The sequence below is a fragment of the Macrobrachium nipponense genome, chromosome 4 (assembly GCF_015104395.2).
Source record: "Macrobrachium nipponense isolate FS-2020 chromosome 4, ASM1510439v2, whole genome shotgun sequence".
Lineage (NCBI taxonomy): Eukaryota > Metazoa > Arthropoda > Malacostraca > Decapoda > Palaemonidae > Macrobrachium > Macrobrachium nipponense.
In genome coordinates, this window is record NC_061100.1 from 58,959,358 (window position 1) to 58,979,357 (window position 20,000).

Sequence of the window (20,000 nt, forward strand, 5' to 3'; positions counted from 1 at the left end):
TATAATATATATATTAAATATATATATTTATATATAATATATATATATATATATTTATATATATATATATATATATTATATATATATATGAGCCATTCTAGAGGGTTTGTCAGGTTTCCTCCCCTGAAGCCATGAAATCTTCAAGGAACGCTATTTGTCCTATGTCAACGGTCACCTTCTCTCAGGTGGAGGGGAGCGTCTTCCAACCTGCCCCATGCAACGCTCCCCCAAAGTTTGTTGGTGTTTGGTGTCATCTATTCTGGCGCTGATTGGTCGTAAGGCCTGGTGAAGGGTGCAGGGCCCAATCACGACCAGGAGGAAAGATATTGCGGGTTTGTGAGGACTTGGGAGGAACTGAGGAAAGGAGAGCGTGCCCAAGGCGTACATTTGTAAGAGATGCGTGCCGGGACAAGAGTTGGGAAGACGTCACCTTCTCTCGCTGTTATCCTGTCGGTTTCCCTCAGCCTCTAAGTCGCGGTTACTGTAAATTTAGTTCATTTTCACTTGGGGACTTGTGTAAGTTACCCTAGAATATATTTACTGTGTTAATTAAACCAGGGCATTTGATTTATTCAAGATCTGTAGTAATATTAGAAACCCACGTGACCCAGGTCGGTGTCATAATTTTGGTGTCAGGTGTGGGGTAGAGTGCACATGGACGTGGTATGACCAATAGCTAAAGTGCAAGGACACCCTAGGTATATCTGTGAGTTTGTGGATGTGTTCACATGTTTCACACACGTGTATGCGTAGGAATACAAGTCAGTAAAAGAAGTGGCTAGAATGTTACATTCCCTTGTAAATCGGTTCTGGTGTTCTAGAATCTAGAATACTTGTCTCGGACAAGGGCTGTTAGTTTATAAATGAAATGATTTGCGAATTTACGGCTCTCTTACTAGTAGGCCATGTCAACACTGCGCCTTATCGACCATCCGCAAATGGGCTAGTTGAGTCGCACAACAGAGAGATATTTAACATCTTAAAATATCTCATCACGGATAAGCCGACATCCTGGCCGTCTCTGTTGCTGACGGCTGAGATGGCTATTGATGCCACTTATAACAGCTCAATTAGAGACATGCCCTTCTTCCTGATGTATGGACAGGATATCAGACAGCTGTATTCGGTGGTGCTGGACCCTTTACAGATGCCCCTTTACACGGTGTAATAATGCCAGGTTTGGTTTTGTAACATGACCCTACGAGTGTACCAAACTACATAACATCTGCTTTTGAGGGCAAACGAACAGTATCAAATATGAGCTCATGATTCCCCATTCCAGGTAGGGGATAGAGTCTATTTAAAGAGACTGCAACTGCTGAAACACAAGCTCAAACCAGCAATAATGGACCGTATTGTGTGAAGGAGATCAAACACTCCTCTGCGGTTATCCAGCTTATCCGCACGGGGTGTGTAAGTGAGCACCACCTGTCGCACTTGCGTGCAGTGCTCGAGGACAGCTTAGTGTTTCACACAAATAAACCAGTACCCCCGTACCCAGGGTTGGCCGGGTATCTGGGAGAAGAGTCAGTGGAACACGCAAGTGGGTGCTGGCCGAGAGTGCAAGACCGAGCTTCCAAGCCCATGTCATAAGTGAATGCCCTTGCAAAGTAAATGAAAGGGGTCAGTGATCAGTCTGTTAATGCCAATCCATGTGTTTGCCTAGGAATCATAGTCATAACTAGTTTTTTGTTTCATGCTTTGTATTTTTATTTTCTAATTGTTTTGAGTGTAAATGTTATTGCTCTGTATCACATTCTTGTGTTTTAATTTTTGTATTGTGGCTTTGTTGATTCTATACAATATTTTTATTATGGTCTATTGCTTTTATTGATTGTTGGCCCTTATTTTTGTGTTAAATTATATACCAACCTAGATTCCATCCTTTCTTTATAATTTGTGATGTCCACTAATGTTTTTTTTAAATTCTATATAATATTCTCAAAGGCGATGAACTTTTTTTTGTGTATGATAATGATTTTCCATTAGTTATTTTATCATGGCTGTTTTGAAGTGAATGGTTGTCTAAAATTGATCTTTTGATTTTAGTTATTGTTGAAAAATTCCATTGCTTTCATAGTATGTTGAGTGTCTAAATTTCTAAATTATTACTTTTTATAACTAATTCTTGAAATCATGAGTACATTTGCATGATGCAATACTATTCAGAATTAATGCCATGTGTCATGATTGCAAAGGACAGCGGTTAAGTGTGTTTTACTTTCTGTTATTTTTTTGTGTTCACCATACTTGTGGTGAATGTAAAGCAGGACTTATCGACTAAAGTTTTAATTTTATTTGGTATTGATCTGTTTCTAGGGAAGAGTAAGTGATGATGGTTTTGAATTTATTGTTGTTGAAAATCTTGTGTTGTTGTAAGGCATGTTCAATTCACTTGTAACTTTTGGCTTGTACACACGTAAACTGGCCCTTTTAAAGGTAGTTGATTTTAAACTAATTAAGTCAGTACCTTGAGGGACGAAACTCGCAGGACAAGGCAGGCATTGCAGCTTTGCAGGGACACAAAGGGGCTTCGGTAGAGGGTGTTGACCCATTATAGAAGGCTTGTCAGGTTCCCCTACCCCGAAGCCACGAATCTTCAAGGGATGCTATGAGTGCCATGTCAAGGGTCACCTCTCAGGTGAAGGAGAGTGTCTTGCTGCCCCTCACTATAACCCCCCCCCCCCCCTAAAGTTCGTGATGTTTAGTGCCACCTATTCTGGCACCGATTGGTTGCTAGAATTAAAGAAAAGTGTTGGACCCAATCACAAACAGAAGGAAAGATATCGGGGTTTGCGAGGACTTGGGAGGAACTAAAGACAGGAGAGAAAGCCTAAGACGTACTATTGTGGTTACTGTGGATTTAGTTCATTTTCACTTGGGCCCTTGTGTAAGTGACCCTAAAATATAGATATTGTGTTAATGTAAACCAGAGCATTTGATTTATGCATGACCCACAGTAATATCAGAAACCCGCGTGACTCAGGTCGGGGCCATTATATATATATATATATATATATATATATATATATATATATATATATATATATATATATATATATATATATATAACTGAATCACGAAAGTTAGGAAAGTGATAAATCCATAAATAAAGATATATGCCACGAAGGAAAAATGAACGAAGGAGTATCTGCGAGACCTTTACTAAGCAGTCTCTGCTTAGTAAAGGACGTATAACGTCGAAAGGTCTCACAGATACTCCTTCGTTTATTTTTCCTTCATGGCATATATCTTTATATATATATATATATATATATATATATATATGGATATATATATATATATATATATATATATATATATATATATATATATATATATATATCTATATATATATATAAAGGTTTTTGCCACGAAGGAAAAATAAAAAGCGAGATAGCCAAGAACTTTCGGTATAGCACGACCCTTTACTAAGGCACATTAAACGATTTAAATATTGATCTTATGGTTTCAAATCCACGAAAGTAAGGCAAGCTAAGTACATTTTTAAGGATTTCTTTTTCATTACTAGCAACACTATAAAACTTTTTGTGAGCTTTTTGATAACATAAATCAATTATATGAGGTGGGTAGCAGAGATCATTTTCTATCTTTTTTATGTATTCTATTTCTTGGTCAAGATATTGTGGACTCGTGATACGCAAGCACGTAGGAACATAGAAGAAAAAATTGAAATTTTAATATTAAGATGGTGGCCAGAATAAAAATGTACATATGTTAAATTATTTGTGGGTTTTCTATAAATAATGAATTTTCATTGGAAAGATTCTCTATGTATTAATAAATCTAGGAATGGGATGACATTGTTATTTTCAATTTCAACAGTGAATTTTATGGTTGGGACTAAATTATTCAATTTAGACAATAAATCATTTACATCGATACCAACAGGTAAGACTACTAAGATATATATATATATATATATATATATATATATATATATATATATATATATATATATATATATATATATATAATATATATATATATATATATATATGTTATATATATATATATCGTATATATATAATATATATATATATATATATTATATATATATATATATATATATATATATATATATATATATATATATATATATATATATATATATAAAGGTTGTTGCCATGAAGAAAAAATGAAAAGCGAGATAGCCAAGAACTTTCGGTCTAGCACGATCCTTTACTAAGGCACAACTGATCATACAGAGGAAAAACATAGTAAAAGAGGGCTTAATATCCAAACTGACATTACAAGATTAGCAATAAGGTCGATTTCACTCTACATAAACGAGGAAACGCCTGAGGGCAAGATTAGCGATTTTTAGGCAGCCATACCTTGGAGGAGCACCACACGTCGTCAACAGATGATTCATCCAGAAAACAATACATTTTGAAAAAACAAGTAGGCATATACAACTTATTACTATGAAATTTACAAAAATGTTCCCACAAAATGATTGAAAAGACGAAAAAAGAATATAAATATATTGAGCAAGAGAGAGAGAGAGAGAGAGAGACCTTACCTTACAGACCTTACGTCTTGTTCGGGTTGCCCCAGGTCCCTCAGTGTGAGGCACCTCTAATGTCTACCAGAGAGTTGTTAGTACATCTTCCGGTATATTTTGCATCTTCCAATCTTGGATGGTCTGGGATGTAGCTTAGATATTTGTCAAGCTTATTCTTAAACACATCTACGCTCACTCCTGATATATTCCTCAGATGAGCTGGCAACACATTGAATAGACGCAGCATTATCGATGTTGGTGCGTAGTGGATTAATGTCCTGTGTGCTTTCCATATTATTCCTGGTATAGTTTTGGTCACTATTAATCTACCTCCGCTTGCTCTTTCTGATATTTTTAGCTCCATGATGTTTTCGGCTATTCCTTCTATCTGTTTCCATGCCTGAATTATCATGTAGCGTTCTCTTCTCCTTTCTAGACTACATAATTTTAAGGATTGTAGTCTTTCCCAGTAGTCAAGGTCCTTAACTTCTTCTATTCTAGCTGTAAAGGACCTTTGTACACTCTCTATTTGTGCAATATCCTTTTGATAGTGTGGGTACCATATCATATTGCAATATTCAAGTGGACTAAGAACATATGTTTTATAAAGCATAATCATGTGTTCAGCCTTTCTTGATTTGAAGTGCCGCAACAACATTCCCATTTTTGCTTTACATTTTGCCAATAGAATAGCTATTTGATCATTGCATAACATGTTCCTATTCATCATCACACCAAGGTCTTTAACTGCTTCCTTATTTGTGATTGTCTCATTATTAGGTCCCCTATATGCATATAGCTTTCCTTCTCTGTCTCCATAATTTATTGATTCAAATTTATCAGAGTTAAATACCATCCTATTTACCTCTGCCCAATCATATACTTTGTTAAGGTCTCTTTGTAGCGCGTTCATATCTTCATCACAAGTAATTTCTCTACTTATTCTTGTGTCATCAGCGAAACTACTCACTACCGAGTCCTTAACATTAGTGTCTATGTCTGCAATCATAATAACAAACAGTAATGCAGCTAACACCGTACCTTGTGGCACACCGGATATTACCTTAGCTTCATCCGATTTCTCATCGTTTGCAATAACTGTCTGTTTTCTGTTGTGTAAAAATTCTTTTAACCATCTTCCTACTTTATCCACTATATTATGTTTTCTAATTTTCTTCGCTAATATATTATGGTCTACCTTGTCAAAAGCTTTTGTAAAGTCTGGATAAACCACATCTGTTTCATTTCCGCTTTTCATATTTTTGTATGTGTTTTCACGATGGACTAACAGTTGGGTTTGTGTATTTTTTCCGGGTACGAAACCATGTTGTCCTATATTAAACAAATTATTTCTTATTAAATGTTTCATATTTTTCTTCATTACCCTTTCATACACTTTCATAATATGTGATGTTAGACTCACAGGCCTATAATTACTTCCCTCTAGTCTTGATCCACTTTTGAAAGTAGGGGTAATATATGCTAATTTGTGCTCATCATAAATCTTTCTTGTATCTACACTTTGTCTTAATAATATTGCAAGTGGCTTTCCGATAGAATGAACTACTTTCTTCAACAAAATAGCAGGGACACCATCAGGCCCTGCAGCCGCTCCATTTTTAATTTCATTAATAGCCTGCACAATATCAGCGTCTTTAATATCTATGTCTGCTAAATATTCACTATTTTCGTCCCTTACTTCTATATCATTATCTTCATTATCAATTCTAGGGGTGAATTCTCTCTTATATCGTTCTGCCAATATGTTGCATATTTCCTTTTTTTCATTCGTTAATCTCCCTTCAATTCTTTGAGGGCCTATTTCTATTCTTCTTTTATTCATCTTTTTTGCATACGAGTATAAGTTTGGGGTTTTGCTTGATATTTACCAGGGTTTTTTCTTCCAAGTCTCATTTTTCTTTTTCTTTTGATTGTACAATCTTTTGTTCTGCATTTTCTACCTTACTTTTTAGTTCTATAACTTTCCATGCATTTTTTTTCTTTTGCAAGACCTTTTTTCCCCTTTCTGATTTTCAGGAACAAGATCCTTCTGTCTCTTGGTATGCATAATTGATGTTTACTTTTCTTCTTCAGTATATATTTATCCACTATTTTCTCTAATATTTGATATAATATCTCCGTATTTACCCTTATATCATCACTTACGAAAATGTTATCCCAATCCTTGTTTAATTCTTCATTTATTTCTGACCATTTTATATTTTTACTGTAGAAGTTGTATTTTCCATATCCTTCCCACTTTTTCCTTTCTTACCTATCTCTGTTTTCCCTTGCTTTGGAATGGACTGTTAATTCTATGACATTATGGTCTGAAATACTCGCATTATAAACTATTATTTCTTTAACATAATTCCCCTCGTTCACAAATACTAGGTCTAAAGTATTTTCTTTTCTTGTTGGCAGCTGATTTATTTATTGAATGTTGTATTCTAGTAGCATATCTAATACCTTTTCAAATTGCCTCTTATCTTCTGCACTACTATTACTCTTTTTTATATGTATAAATACAACCACAATCTCCTATTCATTCTTTTCAGTCTATGAAAGGAAAGTTAAAGTCTCCGGATAGGAGAATAGTCCAGTCCTTGTGATTTCTACATATATCATCCAATTTTTCTATTATTATGTCAAACTCTTTAGTATCAGGGGGGGTCTATATATTACTATGTTCATTAATTTTTCAGATTCAAATTCTACTGCTATTAGTTCACATTCTGAGTTACTATATTTCTCATATATTTTTCCTTGTTTTGTGTCTTTCCCATATATATTGCGGTTCCCCCTTGATTCCTATTTTTTCTATCTGATCTATAAGTTTGGAACCCTTTTATTTGATCGTCATTCCCAGTCTCTTGGGGATATCAGGTTTCACTTATATTCATTATATCTATTTTCTTTTCAATTTGGGTTAGTTCTTCTAAGTACTCTATTTTTCCTTTTGAGTTACTCGTAACTAAACCCTGCACATTCATCACTATGATGGTTTGCGTATTTTCTCCTTCATTTAATATGGGTAATAATAAGGATTTTCCCATGTCTCTTTCCTGATCGGCTATGTTGTTCTTTTCTTCATTTCCAGAAATTCTGACATTAAAAAATCCAACTTTTCCATAATATTTGATCTTCCTTCATCATAATTATTCATTTTGTGTCTGAATCTGCAATTTTCTCCGTATCTGCAATATCCTCTTGCATCATAAATACAGTTCTTATCTCTTGAGCTGTATCTTGGAGCTGATGCTTGGAAATTTTTTGCTGACACTCCATATTGCGGTGATGGCTTGCTTGTTTCTTTCACCTGGTATTCTTTGTTCCTCTCTTTATTTGTTTTTTTCTTAATTTGGATTTAATTATTTGATTGATTATTTATTTGATTTTGATTCATGGCTACAGGGTGCATATATTTACATTTTCTGTCGAACTAACATCCTTTTCCTTCTTTTAGGTTTTTGCATATTTTTGGATGTAGATCTCTGCAATCATCCTCATAGCCGTCTAGGTATGCACATTTACCATAGATTTCATAGTTGTGACATACCTTGGGATGTTTGTAGTAACATCTTTCTCCGAATCTGCAATTCCCTCTTTTCAAAAGGTTGCAGACTTTGTCTTTCTTGTCTATTTTTTCCTCTTTCCCATCAATGTGCAGATCTGGGTAGAGTCTCTTTGGGATTTTCTTTTGTGTTGTCATGTCATAATTTTTTTCTTCGTATGTATGCTGCTTGATTGCCTCATATGTAGTATCAATGAGTATCTCTGCATCCATACTTTTATCTTGTTCTTTGTTTTCCTTATTTTTTTCTGTCATTTCAGTTTTGTTTACTTCTCTTCCGTTTTCCTCTTCTTCTTCTTTCTCTTCCTCTTCTTCATCCTCAACTATTTGTACATTCAGTTTTGATTTAATAACATTGTCTATCCATGATAGACATGTTGAGCAAAATATTCTGGTATCCTTTCTCATATTTTGCATTACTTCAGCACATTGAGGATGCATCGGAATGTTGCATGCAGAACAGTTTGCATGCTTTTGGCATTCTTTTTCCTATTGCATCAATTAAGATATTCACAATGTTCACCTTATTCATTTTCGTTGTCAGAATATGTTGATTTATGCATATTTTCTTTATGAGTCTCTTGACCACTTGGATTTTATTTGGAACTTCTTCAATTATTTTCAAGATGTTTTCTGTTGATTTGTTCCAGTTTGAAGGATCATATCCTTCTAATATATCTATGAATGCTTTTGTATCTTTTTGGTTAGGGCTGTTATTGATCTCACAGATGAGAAATGCCAGCTCCCTTCCTGCTACCTCATCGTATTGCGAATCTGCTAAACACACTAAATTTCGCCATTTTTTTCCACAGTTGGAACTTAATGCCATCTTGATCTGATTTACAGTATTTCACTTGATAAACTAACTTAGTAGATGATTTATACTACTATTTTCACACAAATCTTATCACCGACAGTTTACAAACACTTCTAGATATTTATAAATGTCCATACGTATGTTAAATGCGTGACATCTGTTGATTAATCAGACTGTGCGCGGTAACGTCTCACCAAGCAAAATGGCACTGAGAGAGAGAGAGAGAGAGAGAGAGAGAGAGAGAGAGAGAGAGAGAGAGAGAGAGAGAGAGAGAGAGAGAGATAATAACTATATACATGTGGGACTAATTAATTAGTAGTTCATTTATTTTAAGGTCCTTCATAAACATTTTACAAATATATGGGTCCAAATGGTACAATCCCAGACTAAAATTTAGGTTGTTTTTATTAGTGATTTGTATAATTGCTGATTCTAGTAAATTTCTTGAAACATAATCATTAGATCTAGCAATTACAGAGGTATCTCCCCAATTACTACAATGAAATTTTTCACCCAGATGGATAAACAGTGCATTTGAAGTCGGGGCTGTTCTAACTGAATACATATGCTGCTTAATACGTACACATAAATTTTTACTTGACTGACCAACGTAAAAAGATGGGCAATCCTTACAAGGAATTTTGTAAATGATGTTGTTATTTGTTACGGGACTATTCTTAATTAACATATCTTTAATGGTATTGTTATAAGAGAACACTACATTACCATTAAACGATATAAATATTGATCTTACGGTTTCAAATCCACGAAAGTAAGGCAAGCTAAGTACATTTTTAGGGATTTCTTTTTTATTACTAGCAACACTATAAGACTTTTTGTGAGCTTTTTGATAACATAAATCAATTATATGAGGTCGTTTTCTATCTTTTTTATGTATTCTATGTCTTGGTCAAGATATTGTGGACTTGTGATACGCAAAGCACGTAGGAACATAGAAGAAAAAATTTTAATTTTAATATTAAGATGGTGGCCAGAATAAAAATGTACATATGTTAAATTATTTGTGGGTTTTCTATAAATACTGAATTTACATTAGAAAGATTCTCTATGTATTAATACATCTAGGAAAGGGATGACATTGTTATTTTCAATTTCAACAGTGAATTTTATGGATGGCACTAAATTATTCAATTAAGACAATAAATCATTTACATCGATACCAACAGGTAAAACTACTAAGATGTCATCTACATATCTGTACCACTTTAAGGGGACAAGTGTGATATTCGGGAGGTGTTGTCTTTAAAAAAATTCCATATATAAGTTTGAAAGGAGAGGTGATAAAGGGTTACCCATGGCCATACCAAATATTTGTTTGTAATATTCTCCATTAAAAATAAATATGCAATCACAAATAAACAACTTAATCAATGAAATTATGTGACTAATGGACATAGGTAATTCATGCAATACAATTTCATTACTTAAATATTGTAGCACAGCTCCAATAGGGACTTTTGTAAACAAGGAACATACATCAAAACTGACAAAGATATCACTAGGGTTTAGTACAATGTTATTTAATTTTTCCACAAGATCAAGAGAATTCCGGATGCGTGAATTAGACACAGTTCCAAGTAGCGGGGATAACAATTTAGTAAGATATTTAGACAGTTTATAAGCAATTGATCCTACAGTACTAATAATTGGGCGCATAGGTTTGTTTTCCTTATGAGTTTTAACTAGGCCATATAAATAAGGTAATGAGGGACACTTTACAGTTAATTTACGCAAGAGTTCTTTTTTACCTTTAAGAATTTGTTTGATATTGATATTAAAGTTTTTTTATTACTTGGTCCAACGGATTTTTTGCGAGTTTTTTGTAAGTTATTTCATCTTCTAGTAAAGTATGCATGCGTGATATGTAGTCAGTTTTGTCCGGAAATACTAAACTATTGGATTTATCAGCCTTAGTAATGTGTAAGCTATTATCATTCTTCAATTCTTTTAAACTTTTTCTGTAGCAAGCGGGGAAGTTATTTTCATGATCGGACTGCGTAGCACTGTATGTCATGACTTAAAGTGGTACAGATATGTAGATGACATCTTAGTAGTTTTACCTGTTGGTATCGATGTAAATGATTTATTGTCTTAATTGAATAATTTAGTGCCATCCATAAAATTCACTGTTGAAATTGAAAATAACAATGTCATCCCTTTCCTAGATGTATTAATACATAGAGAATCTTTCCACTGTAAATTCAGTATTTATAGAAAACCCACAAATAATTTAACATATGTACATTTTTATTCTGGCCACCATCTTAATATTAAAATTTCAATTTTTTCTTCTATGCTCCTATGTGCTTTGCGTATCACGAGTCCACAATATCTTGACCAAGACATAGAATACATAAAAAAGATAGGAAACGATCTCTGCTACCCACCTCCTATAATTGATTTATGTTATCAAAAAGCTCACAAAAAGTTTTATAGTGTTGCTAGTAATGAAAAAGAAATCCCTAAAAATGTACTTAGCTTGCCTTACTTTCGTGGATTTGAAACCATAAGATCAATAGTTAAATGGTTTAATGTTAATGTAGTGTTCTCTTACAACAATACCATTAAAGATATGTTAATTAAGAATAGTACCGTAACAAATAACATCATTTACAAAATTCCTTGTAAGGATTGCCCATCTTTTTACGTTGGTCAGTCAAGTAAACATTTATGCGTACATATTAAGCAGCATATGTATTCAGTTAGAACAGCCCAGACTTCAAATCCATCTGAGTGAAAAATCTCATTGTATTAATTGGGGCGATACCTCTGTAATTGCTAGATCTAATGATTATGTTTCAAGAAATTTACTAGAATCAGCAATTATACAAATCACTAATAAAAAAACCTAAATCTTAGTCTGGGATTGTACTATTTGGACCCATATATTTGTAAAATGTTTATGAAGGACCTTAAAATAAATGAACTTCTAATTAATTAGTCCCACATGTATATAGTTATTATTTCTCTCTCTCTCTCTCTCTCTCTCTCTCTCTCTCTCTCTCTCTCTCTCTCTCTCTAGATATATTTATATTATTTTTTTTTGTCTTTTCAATAATTTTTTGGGAAGATTTTTGTAAATTTCAGGGTAATAAGTTGTATATGCCTACTTGTTTTTTTCAAAATGTTTTGTTTTCTGGATGAATCATCTGTTGATGACGTGTGGTGCTCCTCCAAGGTGTGGCTGCCTAAAAATCGCTAATCTTGCCCTCAGGTGTTTCCTCGTTTCTGTAGAGTGAAATCGACCTTATTGCTAATCTTGTAATGTAAGTTTGGATATTAAGCCTACTTTTACTATGTTTTTCCTCTGTACGATCAGTTGTGCCTTAGTAAAGGGTCGTGCTAGACTGAATGTTCTTGGCTATCTCGCTTTTTATTTTTCCTTCATGGCAAAAACCTTTATTTATACATAGCATCACGTTTTATATACTTCGTGATCAAGTTATTCTATATATATATATATATATATATATATATATATATAGTATATATATATATATATATATATATATATATATATATATATAATATATATATATATATATACTATATATATATATATACATATATATATATATATATATATATATATATATATTATAGATATATATACGTATTTATATATATATATATATATATATATATATAGATATATATATATATATATATATATATATATATATATATATATATATATATATATATATATAGATATATATATATATATATATATATATAATACGCATTAAGCTACAAATGTCCATTAATATTTAAATTGCCTTCTCAGAATTGATATATTTTCATATATGTTAACATAAGGGGAATTTTTTAGTTGATAATAATTCGTCAGTTCACAGGTTCAAACCTAGGAACCAAGAAATCAGGATGTACAGTGAAGCAATCTACACACACAGCTATCACTAGAAGTATAAGTTAAAGCTGCAATAATTTGTGCTTCTCGTGATAGCTGTGTTGGTAAAGCGCTTCACTGTACGTGTTGATTTCTTGGTTCCTAGGCTCACGCCTATGAGCCAACCGAATTATTATTAACTAAAAAATTCCCCTTCGGTTAACATATACGAAAATATATTAAATCCGAGGTAGAGCGAATTAGATATTAAAGGACACTTGTGCTTTATGCATATATATGAATCACGGTGTGGTGATAAGACTCATAAATTGGCTAGAATTTTTTTTTTTTCACCATGAGCATTTGTATATCTTCCTTTTTCCATTGATATGTTTTTTCATGAATTGTCCGACCTCAAAGTTTACCGGTCTGAGGAGCTGCATATCGATATATTTACCCATCCAGTAAGGGCTAATATCCAATTCGGGCTATTCCAAGAATATCACAGAATGGAAATTATAATTGAAAAATTATTTGTTACCTAAGTACCAAGTGGTCTAGAATATCGACTGGAAGACTTTGATGGGTACTGCCGGGTGTTTGAGACACTTGGGTACCAAATTATTTATCACTTATAATTTCCCTTTGGTGATATTCAACGACGTAGCGCAAATAGGATAATAAACATTGGTAGCTTGATGTTCGTATATAAAATGTTAAGAAAATATGGTAATATATATATAGATAGATAGATAGATAGATAGATAGATAGATAGATAGATAGATAGATAGATAGATAGATAGATAGATAGATAGATATATATATATATATATAGATATAGATATATATATATATATATATATATGGAAAATCAGCCAGTTAGATCTTAGTTAAGTTTATTTACACAGAATTGAACAGCATGAGACAAACTGAACGGCAGATAGGCCACGTGAAGAGGGCATAGAATACTGTCTTAAAGTATTCCATATATACATATGTACGTAAGTAGCCACATGAAAGGTGAAAAATCAAAGACCAGGTACCAAGCGCTTTTGTGTATTGCGTACACTTCTTCGGGGTACAAAGTAAAATAAATAAATAGAAACATAAAACAAGAAAATTTCACAGAACAAAGATCAAAACCATCAACAAGCAAATTATCGTTACAAATTGTCACTACCAAACAAGTAGGAATACTTTAAAATTGCTAAAAAACTGAAACTGCAGTTAGTATAACAGGCTGTTGCTAAAAGATGACATTGTATTTCCCTACAATTTTATAAACAAGGTAACTATCTAATTTAAAAAGACCTGAACTCAGATTCATAAGTTAATCGTTAAAATACTTAATAAAGGCAGATTCAATTATGTTTCTTTTTACAATATGGTTACAAAATATTACCTCAGATGCATTAAAATAATTCACGTGTACAAATAAAACACTTGTCGATTGACCTGTTCTAACTGCGTAACGGTGCTGTTTTGACGGTAATCTAGTTCTTTACCAGTTTGACCAAGGTATTTGTAATTACAGCCAGCACAAGGAATCGTGTAAATACAGCCACTAGTTTGTTTTGGGGAATTACGCACAGTCATATTTTGAAGTGTTCCTGAATTTTTGTATAACATATTTATCTTGAAAGTTTTCAGTAATTTCTGAATAGAAGAAAGATTTACATTATATGGCAGTGTCAAGATATTTTCTCTCACAAAAGGCTCCCTATTGTTACTGGAATAAAAAATATTTCTAGCTTTCTGCAAAGATTTGTCAATTAAAAACTTTGGGTATTTTAACCTATTTCCTACGTCATAAATTTTACAATTCTCGGAGTCTAGGAATTCCGGACTGCATATCCGCAGTGCCCTTAAAAACATGCTACAAAAAACTGTAAGTTTTACATTAACAGGGTGGTCTGAATAATAGTGAATATAAGAACAGACATTGGTAGGTTTCCTGTAAACATCAAACACAAAGCTTCTATCCCTTCTATGAACCAAAACATTTAAAAACGGTAATGAAAAATTATTTTCTTCCTCAACGGTGAATTTAATAGAAGGTACCAAATTATTTAACTTGTCTAAAAATATGTTCAAATTTTCGCACATGGGCCAAACACAGAATATGTCATCAACATATTGAAACCAAAGAACCCCCTTAGGCAAAATACCGGGTAATATTTTTACTTCAAAAAATTCCATATATAGGTTGCTAAGTACTGGGGGAAGGGGATTTCCCATAGCCATTCTAAACTTTTGATGGTAATAATTTCCGTTAAAAACAAACTTAAAATCTTTAACGCATAATTTTATCAATTCTAAAATTTTGTCAGAAGCCAAAGGTAAAATATGCTTGGTACCTGGTCTTTGATTTTTCACCTTTCGTACATTTTTGTCACGTGCTGTTTGGTGACTTATTGCTGATATACATGCATACATATATATATATATATATATATATATATATATATATATATATATATATATATATATATATATATATATATATGTGTGTGTGTGTGTGTGTGTGTGTGTGTGTGTGTGTGTTTGTGTGTACTGTTAAGCCTTTTGATCCATACCTGCCTGAATTGAGGGGAGACATCTTTATCATGGGCCTGGATAGTCGTTATGAGCATACTATCGATGTTTTCCAAGACAGCTCCGTCGAACTGCTGAAGCAAAGGAGCGTTGTCGTTGACATCCAAAATGCTCACCTGGATCTTTTTCTCCACACGAGCGTTGTGGTCATTCTGGAGTGAAATAAAGAAAAACAGGAAAAGAATAACTATAAATAAGAATAATTCAATCATCGGTGTAAATTTTAATATGGATATTACCTTTTCATGACATAAAATTCTAAAAAATCCGAGAACTTATAGGATAAAATAATCCTCAAAATCAAATGCAACAATATTCCTACTCATTTCCCTTACCAATCTCTCTCTCTCTCTCTCTCTCTCTCTCTCTCTCTCTCTCTCTCTCTCTCTCTCTCCCATTTCTTTTACATTCACAACGTGTTCCAAATTACTCCTTCTTTACCTTTTCTCTCTCTTTCACCAGCATGGTTTAAAAAGTAATCAATGTAAATTTATGAATTGTTTACGCGAGTCCTTGAAATCCAATGGACCTACTATGAGATTCAGAGCCTTTGTCTCGAGTTTTTCGAAATAATTTTTTTTTTCTGTGCATATCACGAAAAAACCACTTAGCCATAGTATACGTTACATCCCTACCTAACTTTTCGCAGCATTCATTATTACTCATATTAGAAAAAATTATAAGAGTAAAATAAAGCAGCCGAAGCCACTGGCGGAACACTAGTCTAGTGCAGAGCTCTAGTGGATGGGTTCAAAGTTATACGTGACGTAAACATATGACGTCCTGACTCCTCCCACAAGGTGATGACGACAAACAGCTGCCTCTGATATTCTGAATGAATATTCGTACCTTGTTAAGGCTTCAAGAATGGCGGCTATGATAAGTCATTGTCCAAGTGCTTGGCTTGAAGTCTAAATTCTACGTATAATCCAATCTAATCCTATGCAATTGTCTATTCATTACAATGATCGTCGCCGTCATATTAGGAAAAATATCAAAGGAGTTACGACGAATGCCAAAGTTTTCTTTACCTTGTTAATTTATTTTTAATATATAATTTTTCAATGGAGAATTAATGATAGAAAGTAATTTCTCGGATTACTTGTGGAAACCCTTTTCTTCAAGGATTCCAGCACTCGACCTCATGGCATAAATCCTGTATAAATTACTACTACTACCACTACTACCATTACTACAATGTGTAAACAAGGATTATTGGTTGTATTTCATTGTTGCCAGAGATGTAGACTTTTTCTCGAATAGTCAATTATCTGTGGAGGAGGAGGTAAGTTAATGACGTCATAAGTTACGTCATTATACCTTCGAAAGACATTCCTTTGAGTTTGCTGGCGATGTCTACAAGAAGTCGGTGTTACTCTTGTAATTACCAGAATTATGCGACTTTCCTAATACAGAATACAGTCAAAAATTAGGAAGGAATGTAAGATACCCAGTGACAAAGTGTCACCTTTGTCAGGTACGTTGATAAAATTTTATTCCGAAAAAACACCGGGACATCGGCTGTGAACCTCATAGTAGTCGTGGACGTCTTATCAAATAATGTTTGCTGAGAAATTTAGAACAATACTGACAGACAGACAGAGACACACACATATATACATAGTGTATATATATATATATATATATATTATATATATATATATATATATATATATATATATATATATATATATATATATATATATATATATATATATATATATATATATATATATATATATAATATATTATATATTCCTTTCCATTTATGGCGTATCAGCGAATTACATTCCCATGAGAGGGAAATCGTATCTCATGGTCACGTCTGGGATTTAAACCAATTTCCCTGACGACGTCCCCAAAATTTGTCACGGTGCCAGGGGGTTATGTTGCAATTGACTTCAGGGACGTAAATCAAAATAAGTGTTGAGATTTTAACGTAAACAGCAAATTTTTCAATATTATGTGGGAAGCAGAGTTCTGGGGAAGCAACAAATAAAAACCGAACAAAAATACACCTCACCTGGAAATATCAAAGTCACTATGGAAATACGGAGAAACCAGTACACAATGAATACTTTGAATTAAGGAAAAATAATGAAAAGATAAAACCGAAATTGACCTATTGACTACCGGTTGCAAATCGTAGATTTTAATAATTGAACTCTATATTCTGGCTCATTTATACTTTGAGTTGTTGCGCATTAATATGGGTCATGCATGGTGTGTACATTAAATTTGTACAAGTTCATGCATGTAAATTAATGAAAATATAACGGACAAATGTTACTAAGCGCTACTATTAACATAAGAGTAAAAGTACAAAACCCGCAATACTCACAACTACTTGGAGCATCAATGTGTATTCTTGGACAGTTTCAAAATCCAGATTTTTCGTAGCGACAAAAACTGTCGCACCTGTGCTATCGTGGCACTTCCCTGAGTCGTCTTGTCGTCTGTGGGCGATAATAAAAAATCATGAAATCTACCGGCCACTTTTACTGGATCCACTGAAATAGACGGTCATGCAATGAACGCAAATTTCTTCTTTTCGTAGTTCAGAATCGTTTCCTATCGACATCCTTTGATTTATGATTTTATGAAGTTTAGGAGGCTCAAGCCACTGGGACTGGGGCAGTTTCGGCCATTCAGGCCCTAAGACAGTGAAAGAGTTGAACAGCAAGAAAAAGGGATGCAAAAAATAGAAGGAAAGGAAGTATAAGGTTCCAAAAGTGGAACCGGGAGAAAACCCAAGATCCACTAAGCAGCATTAGTTAGACAGGTTGGGTTGCAAGACTGAAGCAAAATAACTAAGGACGGAGGTAAAATAAAAGGCTATATATGAGTTTGGCCAGGGGTCGAAGAGACGCTGCAAACACCCTTTAGTAATGCCCATAGTGCACCAAGCGAGGGTGCACTGAAATTCTATTGAAATTAGTAAAGGATATTAATGAGGGCCTTTCCTTCGTACTCCATTTAGATGAACAATTCTTCACTCCATTCCATTTCCGTTTTTTCAAAGGATTTCAAAGGAAATCGATTTCAAAAATACTATGAAAGTGAGATGATGATCTGTAGTTTTGTGAATATTAGTGATACTTCCTGGACTTCAATATACCTGTCAGAGACTATTCTAGAAAAACAATTACTGACAGTATTAGAAAAGCAAAAAGGAAACTAGAAAACATGGAGGTTATCTGCACTTCCGGTTATATTTCACTACACATCTTCACGCGATAATATAAGAAGGATAACAATTTGAAGATGTAAACGACTTCAAAGACGATGAAGAAAAAACCTAAACAGTAATATCAATAACACAGGCGAAACGACCAGAGGACGTCTGGGTAACAACCGGTTAACAGCCAAAAATTACTTTTTCGAAAATTCTTAATATTAAAAGATAAATTCAATTAGAAAAAACTATTAGATTCTTAATAAGTTAGAAATATGAAGTTCAAGGAACCGCTATTAAATATTAGTGATTTAATATTAGTATATCATTGCCTTATATAAAAGGTACTCCTTTTCACAGGTTAAAGACATTTCCATCAACACATTACCAAATTTGTAAAAACTTTTGCTTTACATGTAAAGATATATACAGAGTTAACGTTATTGCATCCTCTGTATTACAGCGAACTGTCGAATAAATAAGAATGCAATATCCTTAAATGATACTTGAACACCAACTGTATCTTACTGACCTGATAGCAAAAGTACCGTCTGAATTGGTTTCTGGCGTGTTGCCGTTCAGGAGGGTGAAGTAAACAAGTGAGCTGTCTGCGAGGTTGGACCTAATGGGATTTAAAAAGAACACGAATATATATATATAATATATATATATATATATATATATTATATATATATATATATATATATATATATATATATATATATATATATATATATATATATATATATATATATATATATATATATATATATATATATATATGGGATAAAGTTTGGTAATATGCACCGCTTTTATTTTAGTCAAAAGCACCTGTTTTAAAGGCAAAAACTGCATCAATAAACTGTCATAATTATTAGCAAATTTTATTCTTACAAAGCACTTAGATTTACAGAGAGATATAAACCATGTAAATGCCGCAAATTTTTATTCAAAAATGTTAAAAAAAGTAGGTCTTTGGACATGTGGCGCTAATATGATACGGGTGGGGTGGCAATATAAAACATTCTAGAAAATAACTAAAAATAGGCTAATGTTCCTTTTTGAAAATAAAAGAAATAAAATTATTACACAAGACATGAGCCCATCCCTGACAGACTACACACTGAACTCATTTTTCTCTTGATTTAGCTAAACATTGTGGATTTCTCTGAACAAAAAAAATGCATTCTGCATCTTCGCTTCCGGGAATTGTCTCTCCCATAATTTCTTCTAAAGAACTTCCAGAAGACAGACTCATACTTTCTTATACTTCACTATTAGTTTCATCGTGATCTCTCTGACCTTTGGAAAAAAGCTCTTTGTTTACTTTTCACGGTTTTTTCTCCACCAAGACCTTTCTTTTCTTTGATGGTCTTTTGACTCCTTGATGTTTGCTGACACATCGATCTTCTTACTTTTACCTTTGAATGTTGTTTCTT

General features: G+C 33.1%; 1 protein-coding gene across 1 annotated transcript in view; it reads right to left on the reverse strand.

Moving 5' to 3' along the window:
- Positions 1–20,000, reverse strand: part of LOC135211373 (neural-cadherin-like) — a 339,986-nt gene that overhangs the window by 228,510 nt on the left and 91,476 nt on the right. Inside the window, exons 8-10 of the mRNA XM_064244686.1 lie at positions 19,094–19,183; positions 17,728–17,842; positions 15,368–15,538 (exon numbers count right to left, since the gene is read on the reverse strand). Of these exons, the coding sequence (XP_064100756.1) occupies positions 15,368–15,538; positions 17,728–17,842; positions 19,094–19,183 (376 nt within the window). The remainder of the gene's footprint in view (positions 1–15,367; positions 15,539–17,727; positions 17,843–19,093; positions 19,184–20,000) is intronic.